Here is a 16,387-nt window from a genome sequence, read left to right on the forward strand (position 1 = left end):
GGTGCTCGGACTCTATAGTTATGGGCCGGGGCCATCTGTCACCGTGCGCATTCACGCAGCCACCAGAAGGCCGCAACATGTGCAGATTTAAATGGAGAACCCAACTTTCCCAGGACACACAGGCCTGACCCCGGCAGCCGCGGCAACCCCCCCCCCCCCCCATCACCCGGTGCCTCCCCCCTCCTCCTCTTCTCTCCTCCATCCCACGACCATCACCACCACCATCCAGCATCCCTAAAACCCAGACCCCACCCACCTGCCACACCCTCCACCACCAACACCACCAGGAAATACTGTCTGCATGTGAATCAGTGAATTAGAGCCCCCCCGCCGCCCCCAAACCTCCTGGACCAATCATCCCTCCCCCCAAAACACATCTCAGTAAGTGTGTGTGTGTGTGGTAATGGCTGCGCACAAGCACCTTCTTTACACACTATGATGGATTTCCACCTTATGTAGCAGCTGATGGTGAAGGGGGAGGTGATGGAGGAGGTGGGGTGAGGGTGGGAGGAGAGGGGGATGAGGGCAACCCCTGGTGGATGTGTGAGAAAGAGAGAGATCAGCTGATTGGTAAAAGGGAAAGGAAGAAGGGGAGTGTGTGTGTGTGTGTGTGTTGAGCAGCAATACGAGTGTGTGTTGTGGTTTTTGTGGTTGCGAGGAGGGGCGGGCGAGGGGCATGAGGGGTGGGAGGGTAACAGGATTGGTCTTGTCTGTGGGACCCACGGGGAGGACAATGGGACCGGCGGGGGTGGGGCGAGTGTCACACGCTTTTGCTTTGTGGCTCGGTCAACAGGCGTGTGCCACGGGTGTCGTCTCGCCTCCCCTCGCCTGCTGTCCGACTCCGGGGAAGGACCGGCAACCATGAGAACCAGGGCCCCGGGCCCTTTAATGAGGGGCGTGCTGTTTCTTATCAAAGATGGACAAGCCATCATTACAATCATCATTAGAAGCAGCACAATGGAGCACGCCTCCCTTAGCTATGGATGGGAAAATCCTCCTACCGGGCTGCGGCGGCGAAGGCGGCGGCGGCGGCAGTGGGGGATGAAATCAAAAAAAGAGCACAAAAAAAGTCTGAGTGAATGTGTCTATTTAGTGAATCTGCGACAGTCACGTCTGGCGAGGCAGCACGGCTCATCAGGTGACAGACTTTAGCTTCAAATAAACACAAAATCTAGTCGTAAAAAAAAACAACCTACAAATGAAATGACACTATTTTGTCCTGGAGCAGAGGTCCATCTTCTGCTGCTCTTTCTGAGATGCCTCCCTCTTATCGGGGCGAGGTTTTCATGTTCATGTCCTCTGGGACTGGTCCGACTCCAGATGTACGAGTGCAGAGTTGGTCGTGCGAAGGTTAAAATACTTTGTGCGGTTACATCCGTTAAATTTGGGCCTAATCACCTCGAATGGACCGGATACATCTGAGCTGCAGACAAACCTGACTTTAAAATGACGAAGTCTGAAACCGGTAATCACGGTAACTCCGACATGGATTGTATTAAAGCTTTGTAATTGATTACTTGTAGCATGTGATCCAAACAAGATAAGTGCTGAACACCCAACTAAACACTCTGCGCTCTCTAACCGATGCTTTAGCCATCACTGAGGGAATATCTTCAGGGAGAATGGTGCTGATGTCTCCAGTGGAGCTCCACAGACCTGGAGGATCTACGCCAAGAAGCCCTGACGCCGGAGGTTCATCTGGAGGCCCAACACCTTATTAAATCGCCTCATGTTGGTCTTTCCTTTTTTTCTGGAGGTTTATGTTAAAGAGATGTATAAAATCAGTCTGACCTGATAAGGCCGGTATCATAATGAAAGATGAACTTTGCCACTTTTATGGTTTGATTCTAAAGGTTGAAGTGTTGAGAGTGAGTCAGTCAAAGTGAAAGAAAACCTATTAGAATCTCCTTTAACTTAGAACTAAGAATCAAGAAGAAATTTGCAGCTTTCACATCTTTGAATAAACAAGAAGGACCGTAGTGAACCTTCAAGTCCGGCATCTACAACCCAGCTTCTTTTCTTCTTTTGAAAGTAAGTTTCGCACCATCGCACATGAATTATGATCCACTCTTTCTGTGGTTAAGATCAGGGGGGCTGGGAGTCGTCCAGGTTAGCGTGTCGTGCACCGTAACCTTGCTCAGTGTTTGTCATCATTAATGTTTAGCCAAAAAACATGTTGCTCCGCTGCGGCCTTTCTCAAGAGTCTCCTCCAAGTCCTTTTTAATGCTCTCCGCTGGCCTGTGGCCCTGGCCGCAGGGAGCATTGTCATAGTGCTGAAGGTGGAGGGGATACTGGGAGGAGCTGTGTGTGTGTGTGTGTGTGTGTGGGGAAGAGGGGGGCATGACGCTGCAGCAGTGGCAGCTGGCGGCCCAGCTTGCAGGGGCCATCTCTTCACAATGGAGAGCCTTCCCCCTGGGGCCAGTGATTTAGGACAGGGCTCTCTGGACAGGCCCCTGGAGAGGAGGAGAGAGGACACTGGCTTTGGAGGAACGCACCCTCCCTCCTTTTCTTCCACCTCCACCTCCCCTCCTTCTCCTTGTCTTGTCCTCCAAAGCTTCCCTGCTGGTTCCCCACCCCCCCACCCCCCCAGCTCCTGCACACACACTCCTGACACCCTCCCCTCATCCCACCGTGGCTAAGCTCTCTCCTGGGACGAGCAGCCAGGCCTCTGGACAGGGAGCATTCCTGAGGTGTAGCACGCTAACGCTAGCCGGACACGACAACAGGTGCGTGTGGATCCTCTGTCGTCCAGCGGCAGCTGAGAGATAGGGACGGGGGGCTATTATGGCGCCATTATCCACCGCTGCTCTACCGTTGGGCTGTTGGACCTCTTTTCTCTAACAAAAACAAGGCTTTTTATGTGTAACCTGGTCTTGTACCCACCCTGCTCCGACAAGCCTCTCTTTCATCCTCCTACCCCAGCTAGCACCTGCCACCCCCGGGCCCTCCAAACCAGCCCAACGGCCACTTATCCCAAGACTGGATTCAATTCAATCGAACCCCAGTGCAAGAAAACCTGAGCCCACTTGTTTAAAACACCCACCACTTCATATTGGAGCCATAGAAATTATCCAGGCAGCCACCTCTGTACATCACCCTGCCCCCCCCCCCCCCCCCCCCCTCGCCTCCCTCCCTCCTCTGTCCCTCTGAATTATGTTATGTCTCAAATGAGCAGTCATACAGCAGATTGTTTGGTGCAGCCACTTGATATAACTGGTGACAATGCCTCTAACAGAGCGAGTGTCCTGGGGGGATAGGCAGTATTTGGTTACTGCATCCCTGATCTCTCCCCATTGTGGTCGGCTCCGGGTCCCATGGAAGGTTGAAAGGGGGTTTGGGGAGGGGGACATGTGCGCATATGTGGGCCCACAACGCAGGTGCCTACATCTGTTCATTTCTGGGCAGATGCTCATGGTTGTAGAGATAGAGAGGGAGAGTTAGAGAGAGAGGGGAGGGGAGGGGAGGCGGACTTCCTCCATTTACTCTCTTGTCATTCATACTGGTGATTAAACCTTGATGGAAACAAATGGACAAATAGAGAATTGCTCTTCTTCTTCTTCTTCTTCTTCTGGGTCCTACAATAACAACTCAGCCCTGTGTTTTACACTACATGGATAAAAGCATTCTGGTCTGGGGTCCGTAGTTCCAATGAATGTTACACCATGCAACGGTCTTTTCGACAATAGCTGTTCATAGTGTTTGTCCCTTTCCTGTTTTAACACCAGCTCCGGACAGAAATTGTTTTCCCTGTTTGGTGTGGAAGAACATGAGTGGTTTCCACAGAGCCCTGATCTCAACCCCATCCAACACCTTTGGGATGAACTGCAACTAGTGCTAAAACAATTACTAGCAAACATGTCAAACAGGTCTCCAGCCTCCCAAATTAAAAAATCCTTGGGTTTTGGACTTTTGGTCAAAGACAACAAGCAATCTTACATACGCATCATGGGGCTCTGGGAAATTGTGATGGGTATTTTCCTTTTTTTCTCCTGACATTTTAAAGCTTAAACTATGAATTGATATATTGTGCCGACTGCGAGCCAGGCCGACATCGGCCGACATCGGCGATGGACCACACTAATGCGAGTTAGTCCAAATCCAAAACCAGCTGGAAAGCCTGAAACCAGAAGGGTGGAGGCTGTTGTAGCAGCAATGAGATGTTCAACAATCACATATAACACTTCTGGCCTTGTGGTGTTTACGATACAGGTGGCTGCACATGATAAGATTAGGCGCTGGTCATGGCGGTGCCCTCAGTGGGAGAGAACATAAGTGATTTTTATTGTTATATGATTTTATTGGGTTTATTGTATTGTGGTACAATAAAAACACTCTCGTCCTTCTCCTCTACTTTTATTTTCACATGCAATAAATGTCCTGATTGTTGTCTTGGCCTATCAGCCTGCAGCCACTTCTGTAAATCACATCAGGTGGCAAATGAAATGTAAACAAGCGTCTCCAGCCAAGCGACGGACTGCGAGGCTTTGAGCTGAATGCTAACATCAGCATGCTAATACGCGCACAGTGACAATGCTAACATGCAGATTGTAGCAGGGAATGTTTGCCTTGTTCACCATCTTAGTTTCCAAAGATTAAATCCGGGCCTGATGATGGCGCTAGATGAGTTATTACAGTTCATCTTGGATATCTCTCCGTCCAACGGTAGTCGAATCAGTTCACTCAAAACCGCAAACGTCAACCTCATGGTGGCGCCAGAGGAAAAAGTTGGAGGTTTACCAAAGTCAGCAGGATTCATCCTCTGCGGACCACGAATGTTTGCACGAAATGTCACGGCAATCAAATCAGTCTGAGCCAGTGAACCCTCCAGAACAGCTTCAGATTCTCTGCAACTCTCCCAAAACACTATCTGGTCGTTTGGATAACGGTGGTGGAGATAACACCGGGCCAAAATCTCTCCTGGGGGTTCAGGTGGGTTGAGATCTGGTGACTGTCTTTTCTTTTAGACCTTTTCCTCCTTCCTCGTCCTGATCCAAGATCCAGCATTTTCATACATGCACATGACGTCAGCCGCTACACCCTCATCCGTCTCTACTCATTATATTCAGCTCATTCTTTTAATTTGTCACCTGTGATATTTTCTTATAGGCGCTTTATACAGAGAGTATCGGGACACTTTGATCTTTTAAGGCACAAACTTAAGATATGTGACACTCGTGGAACTCACAATGACCTTATTTGTATTTAATCTCCCCCAGTATCCCTACAATAACCCAACAATATTCTTAGAGGAAACTTAATTAATAGTATGTACCTATAATATGGTTACAAAACAATATATTTATTAAGATAATATGTTTGTTTAACCCTTTAGCTCGTCGTCATGGCGGCAGGTTGAGCTCCCATCAGCACTAACTGGAGGCTTTGCTGTGGGTGAACGTGTCACAGTATCAGTTGTTGAATTATCGATTTTATTCATAGGGACCCGCATATGCTGCGGTGCGTCACCCCGGGGTGCGTGGCAGATGTGTTTTCATAAACATTGGCACGCGACTGGCCACGTACAGCTCCCTCTTCACCTCCCCCTTAGGTCCCCAGTGTCTCCGCACACACACACACACACACACACACACACACACACCACCCCCTCCCTACTCAAACACACTTACAACGCACACACACACACACACACAACACACACTTGCAGGCGCGTCTGTGGGCCCCCCACGTAATTACTGCGGCACTCTTCCCATAAACCTAAGCTCAGCACGTCTCCAGTAACAGCAACGTATGCAAATGAGGCAGCAGCCCGGACCGGGAGCCTCGAGTAGCCGTGGGAAGCCGTGGGGAGCCTCGCGGAGCCCTGAAGAGCCCTGGGGAGCCGCGGATCTGGCCTGTGGCCCCCTCTTCCAGCAGCTGGCCACAGTAATCTGATCTGGACACAAAGGAGCCTGTTGATCTCTGCGTTTCAGCAGGTAAAACAGGCGAACCGGACCGAGCCAGACAGACCGGGACCCAGTCTTAAATCAAAAAGAACTTTATTGACTCAAGTACAATAAAGCACCCATAAAGTCACTAGTGAGTACCATGGAATCATTTTAATTTTCCATGTGATTATTAGTCATTTTTCATCACGTTAACGACAGTTTTTAGTGCGTAAGCATCATTAAGGACTCGGGGGGGGGGGGGGGGGGGGGGGGGGGCGTGCGTAAAAGCTTTTCCTGAGAAAGTGCTGATTCAAAACCTGCCATTTCCTTGAAGCTTTTAGTCCTAGCCTACATTTGAGCACGGGTGGCCTCTATAAGACCCCCCCCCCGTTCCTCCTCCTCCTCCTCCTCCTCCCAACTCCATCCAGCCCTGGCGGTGTTGGTCTGCTGCCTTGCTCCTCCTGCATCATTCAGGGAACGGAACCACCGACCCTGGCACCACCACGGGCTCGGCGGCTCGCCACCCGGGGTGGAAGCTTTCACTCCGGGTGGAGATGCATCAATATTTCCTGCACTGATGAGGTATCAGTGTGAACAAAAATCAATTGATCATCACCCTCCCTCCCTCCCTCCTCCCCCCTCCCCAATCATCGCTTCATATGATCGATATCGTGTGATGCGCGCCGTGTTTACGTTCCCACGAGTGACCATGTGGTGTCTCCTCTTCGGGGACCAGAAAAGGAAAAAAAAACCCTCCTGGCTTCCCCCTCGCCATATGGCCCCGGAGGGCCCATACCGTTACAGGTCCTTTAACATGCTTCCAGTTGAGTGTAGACGGAGCCCGGTGGACAGAGGCGCATAGAGACGTGCGCTTCAGGCCGCAGGAGGGAGGGAGGGAAGCAGGGAAATAAACGTCGTTTTCTGGATGTGGAGGGGGGGGGGATAGTTAGTGGCAGATGGCTTGTAAGGGTCTGTCCGCGTCTGAAGGCGTGTCGTGGTCCTTCACTGAAGACCCCCTTCCTCCCTCCCTCCTGCATTCACAATCAATGGAAATTAAAGCGCAGAGAATGGATGAATAGTCAGACCCCGAGTCAGCCTTTTTTGTTTGGCGCAGCTACTGGTGGGCAGGAGTTAAACTACAGCAGCCCCCTACAGTAGCACTTCAGTTAAACAGTCAGAGCTCAGCCAGCAGCGCCTTGGCCAGGAGAAAATATCCTGTAGGGACCACTGTGGTAGCTGGTGTCCTTGTGGCGCTTCGTGGCTCCGGTTTTCCAGTTTAGTTTGGTTTCTGCCACCATGCCTAGCTTTTATTCCCGTTGACAGACCTGTGGGGTTCTACCGGAGGGTCCACCGGCAGCTCGGCGTAGTTTAAAGGCTCACAGTGGCACCAAGCTGACATCACTTCTGCGCAGATACTTTATGGAAGCTGTAAAACGTTTCAAACTGTCCCCCTAAAAGCCTGAAGAAGAGTCCTCTTCCCGGGGAGAACATGTAATTGATTTCTTTTTGTCTCTATCGGAGGTTAATAGTGACGGTCACGGCTCAGTGTCCCGGTGTGAAAGGAGAGACGGACAGGTTTATTAATGGGGGAGGACTTTGTTTGGTTGTTGCTGCCATTGATTGGAGGTAATAAGTAACTACCGACACGTCGACCATGTGGCGTGACATCACAAGTGAAGGTGGTTCGGATGAGAAAGGGAAAGCGTGGGGGGGGCACAGCAGCAGGTAACGGACACCGGAGAGACGCCGAGAAGCTGCAGCCGTGATGTGCATATCTGAACACAGTGACGCAATGTACGTGCGCGGTAGCCTAGCCCGCGCGTGCAGCTTTCTATTGGTCCCATTATACAGCAGAAAAATCTCACTTCTAATGAACGACCTAATTAAGAAACAACCCCCCCCCCCCCTGCCCCCCGCCACCACCTCCTGCTCCTTACTTATTCGCGCGCACACGCACGTGCACACCCCACCTCCACACACAGACACAAATAAGACGTAAATATGTTGTTTCCCCCGCGTGCTGCACCGGCAACATTTAAAGAAGAAGCGAAGAAGAAAAAGCAAATGTATGTTTATTTCATGTGTGTGTGTGTGTGTGTGTGTGTGTGCGTGCGTGTGTGTGTGTGTGTGGGGAGGGGAGAGAGTATTGTGTGTGGGACGTGTGGGCGCGCGCTCAACCAAGGGAGGCGCGCGCGCACGCTGTTATTGAGGGGAGAGCAGGTGCTGGCCGAATTACCATACAGCTGGGGGGGGGGGGGGGGGGGGGGGGGGGAGCAAACTTATTCCTTCACCACACACACAATAACAAAAGTTCCCCCTCATGTTGGCCACGCGAGCGACTCCGGTGAGCGCGCGCCCGCTTGCACACACACACACACACACACACACACACACACACACACACATCTATTTACATGCACACACGCGTTTTGTTGGTTAATCTTGGCCCGGAGAAGGAGAAGAAGGGGAGAGCAAAATGGAGACGCAGGAGTCCAGCCCCTCCAGTCGTTCACCTCACCGCGCAGCTCTGCCAAGGAATGTTGTCTTTAGTCTTTTCAGTCGATTCAAAGCATGAAATACTTCCCACAACCAGAAATACCCAAATGTAGAGGGTGTGTGTGCAGGAAGAGAAGGAAAGAGGGAGGAAGAGGAGGAGGAGGAGGAGGAGGAGGGGTGTAAACAATTAACTGAGTCAGGGATTGACCAAGAAACATTTCAAACAGTTTTGAATCAGCTTCTCACTTCTTTCTTTTTGGCACTTCACCAAAAAACATCTTAAAACGCCCCCCCCAAAAAAAACCCCCAATCTAAATCAGTTTGTCCAGTGAGGCCACAGCTGGAGTCTCATTAACATCCTGTCACACGGAAATCTGGCATGTGTAGGTTTACATCTTTACGTTTCGCTTCAGTCCAACTTCTTCAGTCTGCAGAGATCAGATGTTCCCGATTCGACTGAAACACAAGAATCATTGAATTTACAGGAAGCTGCTGTGCCACTAAAGTTAACAAAAAGTACATTTTATATGTGATGCTGGAGGTTTCAGGGCTCTCTGTGAACTGTGTGAACACCTTTAATTCATCTCTTTCCCTCAACAGGTTCTCTGAAAGTCCCCCCCCTCCGCCTGAAGGAGTCACGCGGCTTTCTTTCAAAGTTTCACTCATTCGGTGGAAATACTTTCACACGTCTCCACTTTGGGCTCACATATTAACGCTGCATGCGCTGCACTGCTGCAGGGGTAAAAGGAGGCTGTTGGGGTACTTGCATGGGATCCCATTGTGGAGAGCAGGGCCAGATTGGGAGGTGACGTAGGGGGGTGGGGGTGGAGGGGGGGGGTGTATTTGCATGTTATTACCATAGCATGTGTCAGGCCGTATATAACAGGCTGCAGGCGGCCTTGGCTGGAGACAGACGCACAGTTCACAGTGAGGGAAGACATTGGGAGGAAGAAGGAAGCATGTTGGACCAGTGACAAATCTGTCCCTGGGTTAGACCAAGACCTTCACACAAAAAGCTACTTCCTAAAATTTGTCACTTTCTCCACAAAAAAAAACAAAACAAGGAACCCATCTTTTTTTTTTCTCCCCCCCCCCCTCCTCTTTACGCATTGGAATAACGCTTTGTAACGGAACTGGAGGACTTGTCTGTTTTTGCATCCCCCGCCGCGCACTCGCACAAGTTCACATATCTTGTTTTGTGACTTCATTGTTTTTATTTTGAAGGTTTGGGATTTATCCTTTTTTTGCTCCTCGGGACATGAATGAGAGCGACGTGGCTGACAACGGCAGCAGTTGATGAGAAAACCCCGTGAGGCGACAGAAACGTGCTCAATGCATCTTCCTCAGAGGGACTGAAGAGGAGGAGGCACCCTGAGGACAAGCCGAGCCCCGAGACTTTTTACTCTATTTATTTATTATTTATTATGTATTTATTTAATATGGGGCGCGCCATCCTGCTGACTCTCACCGTCATGTCCATGTTGCTGTGCCAGGTAAGCAACTGAATCTCTATTTCTTCCAAACAATGAACCACCACCACCACCCCCCCTCCCCTCCCACCACAACACACACTCGTACACGAGCGGTGCTGCGTGTGCAGATAATGATAAGTTGCTTTCCTCCGCAGGGGTTTTGTTCGGGAGTTTTTGAGCTGAAGTTGCAGGAGTTCCTAAACAAGAAGGGAGTACAGGGCAACAAAAACTGCTGCAAGGGAGGTCTGACCTCGTCTTTCCAGCAGCAGTGCGAGTGTCAAACCTTCTTCAGGATCTGTCTCAAGCACTACCAGCCCAACGCCTCCCCGGAGCCTCCGTGCACCTACGGCGGCGCGGTGACGCCCGTGCTCGGCTCCAACTCGTTCCAGGTCCCCGATGTCATCCCGGAGAGTTCATTCAGCAACCCCATCAGGATTAACTTCGGCTTCACGTGGCCGGTAAGTACAGCTATCCACGTCCATATCACTACAGTAGACGTGAAGGCGGCGGGATCGCGCCATTTTTTTGGTAAATCCGTGCGTAAAAACGCGCTGCGGCACGATTTCTGACCACAACTTGAGGGCTGAGAGCGCTCAGAGTTTACAGGTATTCGGTTTCACCGGATCAGGTTAGGCAGTTTGCATTCAGCAGTGAGTGTATGGCACAATCGCCTCGGGCCTTTGCTTGATGTTATCACCGCATCTCCGCTGGCCACCTGTCTCATGAAGCCATTTGTGTTCCCAGGGGACCTTCTCGCTGATCATTGAGGCATTACACACCGACTCCAAAGACGACCTCTCCACAGGTAGGAAATAAACACCCTCCCCTTTCCATTTTCTGTCACGTTCACGCACTTTTCCATCCATTAACCCCTCACTTTCTGCCTCCACATGTGCACTTTTAGAGAATCCAGACCGCGTTATCAGCACCATGACCACCCAGAGGCACCTAACGGTGGGAGAGGACTGGTCCCAGGACCTGCACACCGGCGGCAGGACGGAGCTCAAGTACTCGTACCGCTTCGTGTGCGACGAGCACTACTACGGGGACGGCTGCTCGGTGTTCTGCCGGCCGAGAGACGACGCCTTCGGCCACTTCACCTGTGGAGAGCGCGGGGAGATCGTGTGCGACGCCGGGTGGAAGGGACAGTACTGCACCGAGCGTAAGCGGCAAAAGTTTGTTGTTGTAGTGGAAGCACGTGCAGACGTGAGTGTGAGGCGCTGGACACTTTTAAGGGACGAGCTTCAAACATCTATTTGAGACAGAATAAAGATGTAGAGGATAGAAGCCCTTAAAGCTGCCTGAGAGCGAATAACAGATCATAGAATAACGTATGAGTGGAGAAAATGTGAAGTATAAAAAGTGAATTTCTCTGCCGGGTCTGTAATCAGATCCTCTGAGTGCCGTTAGAAGGCAACTTGTGCGTAAACACCACACGCACCCCCCCCTCCTCCTCCCTCACACACACACACACACACACACACACACACACACGACCACTTGATTTATTCTAAGGAAAGTTTTTGGGAATAATCTCACGCGTGCCATAAATTTACATGCTACCTTCCGATTCGTTACTCTCGGAGTGGGCCGGCCGCTGATTGGCCGAGGCGGGGGAGGTATTGTTTGAAGTGGGCAGCTGCCGGCAGAGAGGAGACAATGGAGCAGCTGTCGCGCACTGGCAACACACTCGCCAGCTGTCCACTCTTATCTGCCCCAATCCGAGACATTAAGGGGAGTGTGTGTGTGTGTGTGTGTGTGTGTGTGTGAGCGCACAGAATGAATAAAAGAGTTTTGACCCGCAGCGAAGAAGAAAAAAAAAAGAGGGTGGTGGGGTGGGTTGAGGGGGTCTGTGTGAGTGTGTGTGTACACTCTCTGTGGCACACACACATTCACACACCCCCTCCTTTGTCTCAGCACTATGTTAAGCAGAAAATTCTTCCACGGTGATAAGGAGATTGAGTTTAAGGTAACAGCTAATGGATTTAGGAGCCAACCCTTTCTCTTATTTTAACTCAGACGTTGTTGGGATTCGGGTTTTGCTCTTGGAGATATGTAACCCGACAAAGAAGCTGGATTTGAGTTGTTTTTCCAGCCTCAAAGTGTCTAAAATATTTTTTTCTCTTTCTGTACAGCGATCTGCCTGCCGGGCTGCGACGAAGAGCACGGCTTCTGCGAGAAACCTGGAGAGTGCAAGTAAGTTTTCTCCACCCGTCCGCTGGGGCATTAATTAATTAGTGGGACACAGTGAGGTAATGTGAGTGGACTGACCGGTGTTCCTTCCTAATTGGACAACAACAACAGGTGCAGAGTGGGATTCAAAGGCCGCTACTGCGACGAGTGCATTCGTTACCCGGGCTGCCTCCACGGGACCTGCCAGCAGCCCTGGCAGTGCAACTGTCAGGAGGGCTGGGGGGGACTCTTCTGCAACCAAGGTGAGGAGAGAGTGTGTGGTGAGGGGTGGGGAGTAACGAGGGATGAGGAAACCAGAGAGCACTGATGGGGTGATTTGCTGTGTGTGTTAAGGTTAAAACTGGGCTACGTCAGGTTAAAAAGTGAAAGTTTAGGTTACGTAAAACTATATTTGGAAGAAATTAAATGCAATACAGACGTCTAAAAACTCACTTTTCAACCAAATTCAGCCTCATTTTCACCCAGACGTCAGTGTTTACTGTGAAGAGAGAGAAGGGGGATAGAAAGTGGACTTCCATCACCGCAGACTGCTCTGTAAAGTTTTAAAAGTCTGTGAAGAGACAGAGATGTGAGAGGAACAAAATAAGACATCCAGATAGCAACATAACACTGTGGTAAAGAAACAACAACAGAGCAGCAGCTGTCTCGGGATGAACGGCGAGGACAGGGGGCCGGGGCACAGGAAACAAAAAAAAAAAAAGAAAAAGAAAAACCACTGGAAGAGGAGAAAGAGTCGAGTGTGCCGGTGGACAAAGACATTCTGTCGCCGCTGCTGTTGTCCTGCCATGTGTTGTGCTGTGGCTAATCCACATGTGCTGCCGTGTCTTTCCAGATCTCAACTACTGCACTCACCACAAGCCCTGCATGAATGGAGCCACTTGTAGCAACACGGGTCAGGGCAGCTACACCTGTTCCTGCAAGCCCGGCTTCACTGGGGCCAGCTGTGAGATCCAGGTCAACGAATGCGCTGGAAACCCCTGTCGCAACGGAGGAAGCTGCACTGTAAGTGTTGTTTTGTCTTCTTAAAATGACGTTGGAGTGAGAATAGCGGGACATCCTGTGAACTGTGGCTCGGTGCCGGCGGTGTTTGAATGCGACCTGGCACGCTTGTCCCTTGAGCCTTTTATCCCTTCTCTTCCATCTTGCCATTAAGCCGGTAAAGCTTCCAAAAAATAAACATCATAAAACGGTGGAACAGTTTCAGCATGCAGCATGTAGACATTCAGAAGGGTTCGCAGCAGCTGCAGTTGCAAGACAGATCTTGATGTCAAGCCTGATCTATTTTTTCCCCACAGGATTTGGAAAACACATATACCTGCACTTGCCCTCACGGTTTCTATGGCAACAACTGCGAGCTGAGTGCCATGACGTGTGCCGATGGGCCCTGCTCCAACGGTGGCCGCTGTGCTGACAACCCCGACGGAGGCTACTTCTGCCAGTGCCCCACAGGATACGCAGGGTTCAACTGCGAGAAGAAGATTGACCACTGCACCTCCGGCCCCTGCTCCAACGGTAAGAGTGACCGGCCGTGTAATCCCGTACAATTCCTCTCCACTCCCGGAGATGTGTAGATTGCTTGCGGCGTGCCTTGAATGTCAAGCGGAAGATTCCAACGGTTTCGGATCAAACATTTATGCCACTCCTTTATCTCTGTTCTCAGGCGCACGTTGCGTGGATCTCGTCAACTCCTACCTGTGTCAGTGTCCAGATGGTTTCACCGGCATGAACTGTGACCACACCGGGGACGAGTGCTCAACGTACCCTTGCCAAAACGGCGGGACGTGCCAGGAAGGTCTCAACGGCTACACCTGCACCTGCCCACCGGGATACACCGGCCGCAACTGCAGCTCACCCATCAGCCGCTGCGAACACAACCCTTGCCACAACGGCGCCACCTGCCACGAGAGAAACAACCGCTACGTCTGCGCATGTGTTCCTGGCTACGGTGGCAGAAACTGTCAGTTCTTGCTTCCAGAGCACGCCGCGATCCGCGGGTCAGAGGTGCCCTGGATGGCCGTCGGGTCCGGTGTGGCCCTGGTGCTGCTGCTGCTGGCGGGATGCGCTGTACTTGTTGGATTTTTCCGATCAAAGGCCCAGCGCGGCGGTCAAGTAGAAACCGTCGGCGAGGGAGAGACAATAAATAACCTGACGAACAACTGTCACCGCAGTGACAGGGACCTGGCGGTCAGTGTGATGCCGACACCGGGTGTAAAAAATATCAACAAGAAGATGGACTTCTGCGGCGGGGACCCCGATGAAGGATCTTCACCAGGGAGGAGCAGCTACAAGAGCCGCCATCCGCCTTCAGACTACAACCTCGTACATGAGTGCAACTACGAGCAGGCGGCTAAAGAGGCCATGCTGGAGGCGGCCTGCGAGGACAAGTGCCAATCCCTGGACTCGTTTGAGTTCGAGGAGAAACGCAGCAAACGTTTAAAATGGTGAATATTTGTTACTGAAAAGTTCATAGTCTCTCGAACAGAACGTAACGTTGAGGTTGTCAGAGTGATGAAGCTAACAACGTTTCCCTTTCTTTCCTAAAGCGATGCATCAGAAAAGAAAGCCCCAGAAATGTCTGCATGTGCGGACACCAAGTACAAATCTGTGTTTGTGATGTCAGAGGAAAAGGACGAATGTATAATTGCAACTGAGGTGAGTTTTGTAGGCTGGTTTTACTTTTCAACGTGCAGAAACTTCACTCTGTGGTCATTTGGCCAACAAACACTAACGTTTTTCGTCTTTTTGTGTCCCTCCAGGTGTAACGAGCCACCAATGGGCTGCCCGTTGCTCATTTGCTCTATGGGAGAGTTTTTATACTCCTTCAGATGCTGCTCTAACCCTAGGGGGAGGTGTCCCGCCTTGAGACTGCTGCTGATACTGAGACGTTTAACTGATATTCAGAGTGAGCTGGTTCTCTACTGGAAACTAAGCGCAGGCAGCGGCGGCCTGTGGGATAAGAACTGGCGGGGTAAAACAAACAAAAAAAAACAAACAAAAAAAAAAACAAACCAGTTTACGGTTGAAAGTAAACTGCCACTTAGCTTTCTGTTCTGCCTTTAAGTAAAATATAAACGGACACCGTCGTCTCGTGGCGATGACGCGCGATGCTACGATTTTTGTTTTTGCAACATTTGCACCCAGGCCTTTTCTCTAACCCACACGCCGTTGCTGAGCGCAGGAACTGCATCAAACGGTGGATGTTTGGCCATACTGGCCTGTTCTTCACGAGGCTGTTCACGTGGGCTGTGCACCCACCGCTACACCTGTGAAGACTGTATGTATACTTGATCACTGTGTTAACTGAAGTGCGTTTTCTTCCCCAAGCCCTCCAAACCATTTATGACATAGTATTGTTCATTTTTTTTTTGTTTCTTTTTGAGACATGAAAACTTTGTCTTAATTAAAAAAAAAAAAAAAATGTTGCTTTTTGATACAGATTGTCCTTTTTGTAAAATAAAGAAAGAAAAAAAAACAAGAAAAAAGTTATGATTTAAAAATTATGATTTAATTTAAGTTAATTTAAGGATTTTGTGTTATTTTTATTTTGTATTGTATATTTGTGATGTTTGTTATGATTATTTAAGTTGTTTTCTTTAATGATGATATTTGCAAAGGCACTTCAGGTCAATGGGACTTTTTTTTTTTTTTTTTTTTAAAGAAAATGTTATTTAAGAGGGATTGTACTGTACAAATTGTTATGTTACCGTCTCCTTTACCGTTTTTGAATGAAGGAATTAGCCAAGACTATTTTTCCAAATAAATATTGCTAAACGTGAAATTTTAATTGCGTCCAACTTTTGTTTTGTCCATCTGCAAGCACTCTGAAAAACACTTCTTTAGGGGTCTGTGAGCAAAGTTAATCAGTAACATCTGTTGTCTTCCCCTGGCGACCCCATAGTGGGCTTTTCTATGCCGACACTGTTGGCTACTGCCAGAAGTTGAAAGTGTCTCCCTGGAGACGGGAGAGGGGGCCTATTCATAAAAACAATGTCCCTTCGCTAGATTTACCACTCCTATTTCTCCTCCTAAAGACCGAGTCAGGTAATTCATGGCTCTAAAATTCAGATCAATGTAAAGTAACGCCTACTGGACATCCGACACTTTCCACCAAAAGTAGCTTTAGTGGCCTTTTTCAAACTAAAATCTGAAGCTTTTCCTTTTCACTGCAGTAAACTTTTGTCATGTTTGAACTGAGCCATCATGTAAAGGAGAAAACAGACTTTACATGTGCCAGTCTACATTTAGTTTTTACTTTACAATTACCTCTTTAAATCCCCCTCAGTTTTCTTTCTTAATTGCCCCACAAAGACGCTGATTGTATGTCGACACAAATAACTGTAA

At 49.8% G+C, this 16,387-nt stretch overlaps 1 protein-coding gene across 1 annotated transcript; it reads left to right on the forward strand.

The window, feature by feature from the left end:
- The first annotated feature begins 9,805 nt into the window (after nt 1–9,805).
- dla (deltaA) lies at nt 9,806–14,808 on the forward strand. The gene is made up of 11 exons (XM_070915375.1): nt 9,806–9,874; nt 10,009–10,311; nt 10,598–10,658; nt 10,758–11,015; nt 11,989–12,049; nt 12,158–12,288; nt 12,879–13,048; nt 13,342–13,558; nt 13,707–14,487; nt 14,590–14,698; nt 14,803–14,808. Exons 1-11 carry the CDS (start codon nt 9,806–9,808, stop codon nt 14,806–14,808), a joined length of 2,166 nt encoding a protein of 721 aa, XP_070771476.1.
- The last annotated feature ends 1,579 nt before the right edge of the window (nt 14,809–16,387 follow it).

The sequence above is a fragment of the Enoplosus armatus genome, chromosome 2 (genome assembly GCF_043641665.1).
Source record: "Enoplosus armatus isolate fEnoArm2 chromosome 2, fEnoArm2.hap1, whole genome shotgun sequence".
Taxonomy (NCBI): domain Eukaryota; kingdom Metazoa; phylum Chordata; class Actinopteri; order Centrarchiformes; family Enoplosidae; genus Enoplosus; species Enoplosus armatus.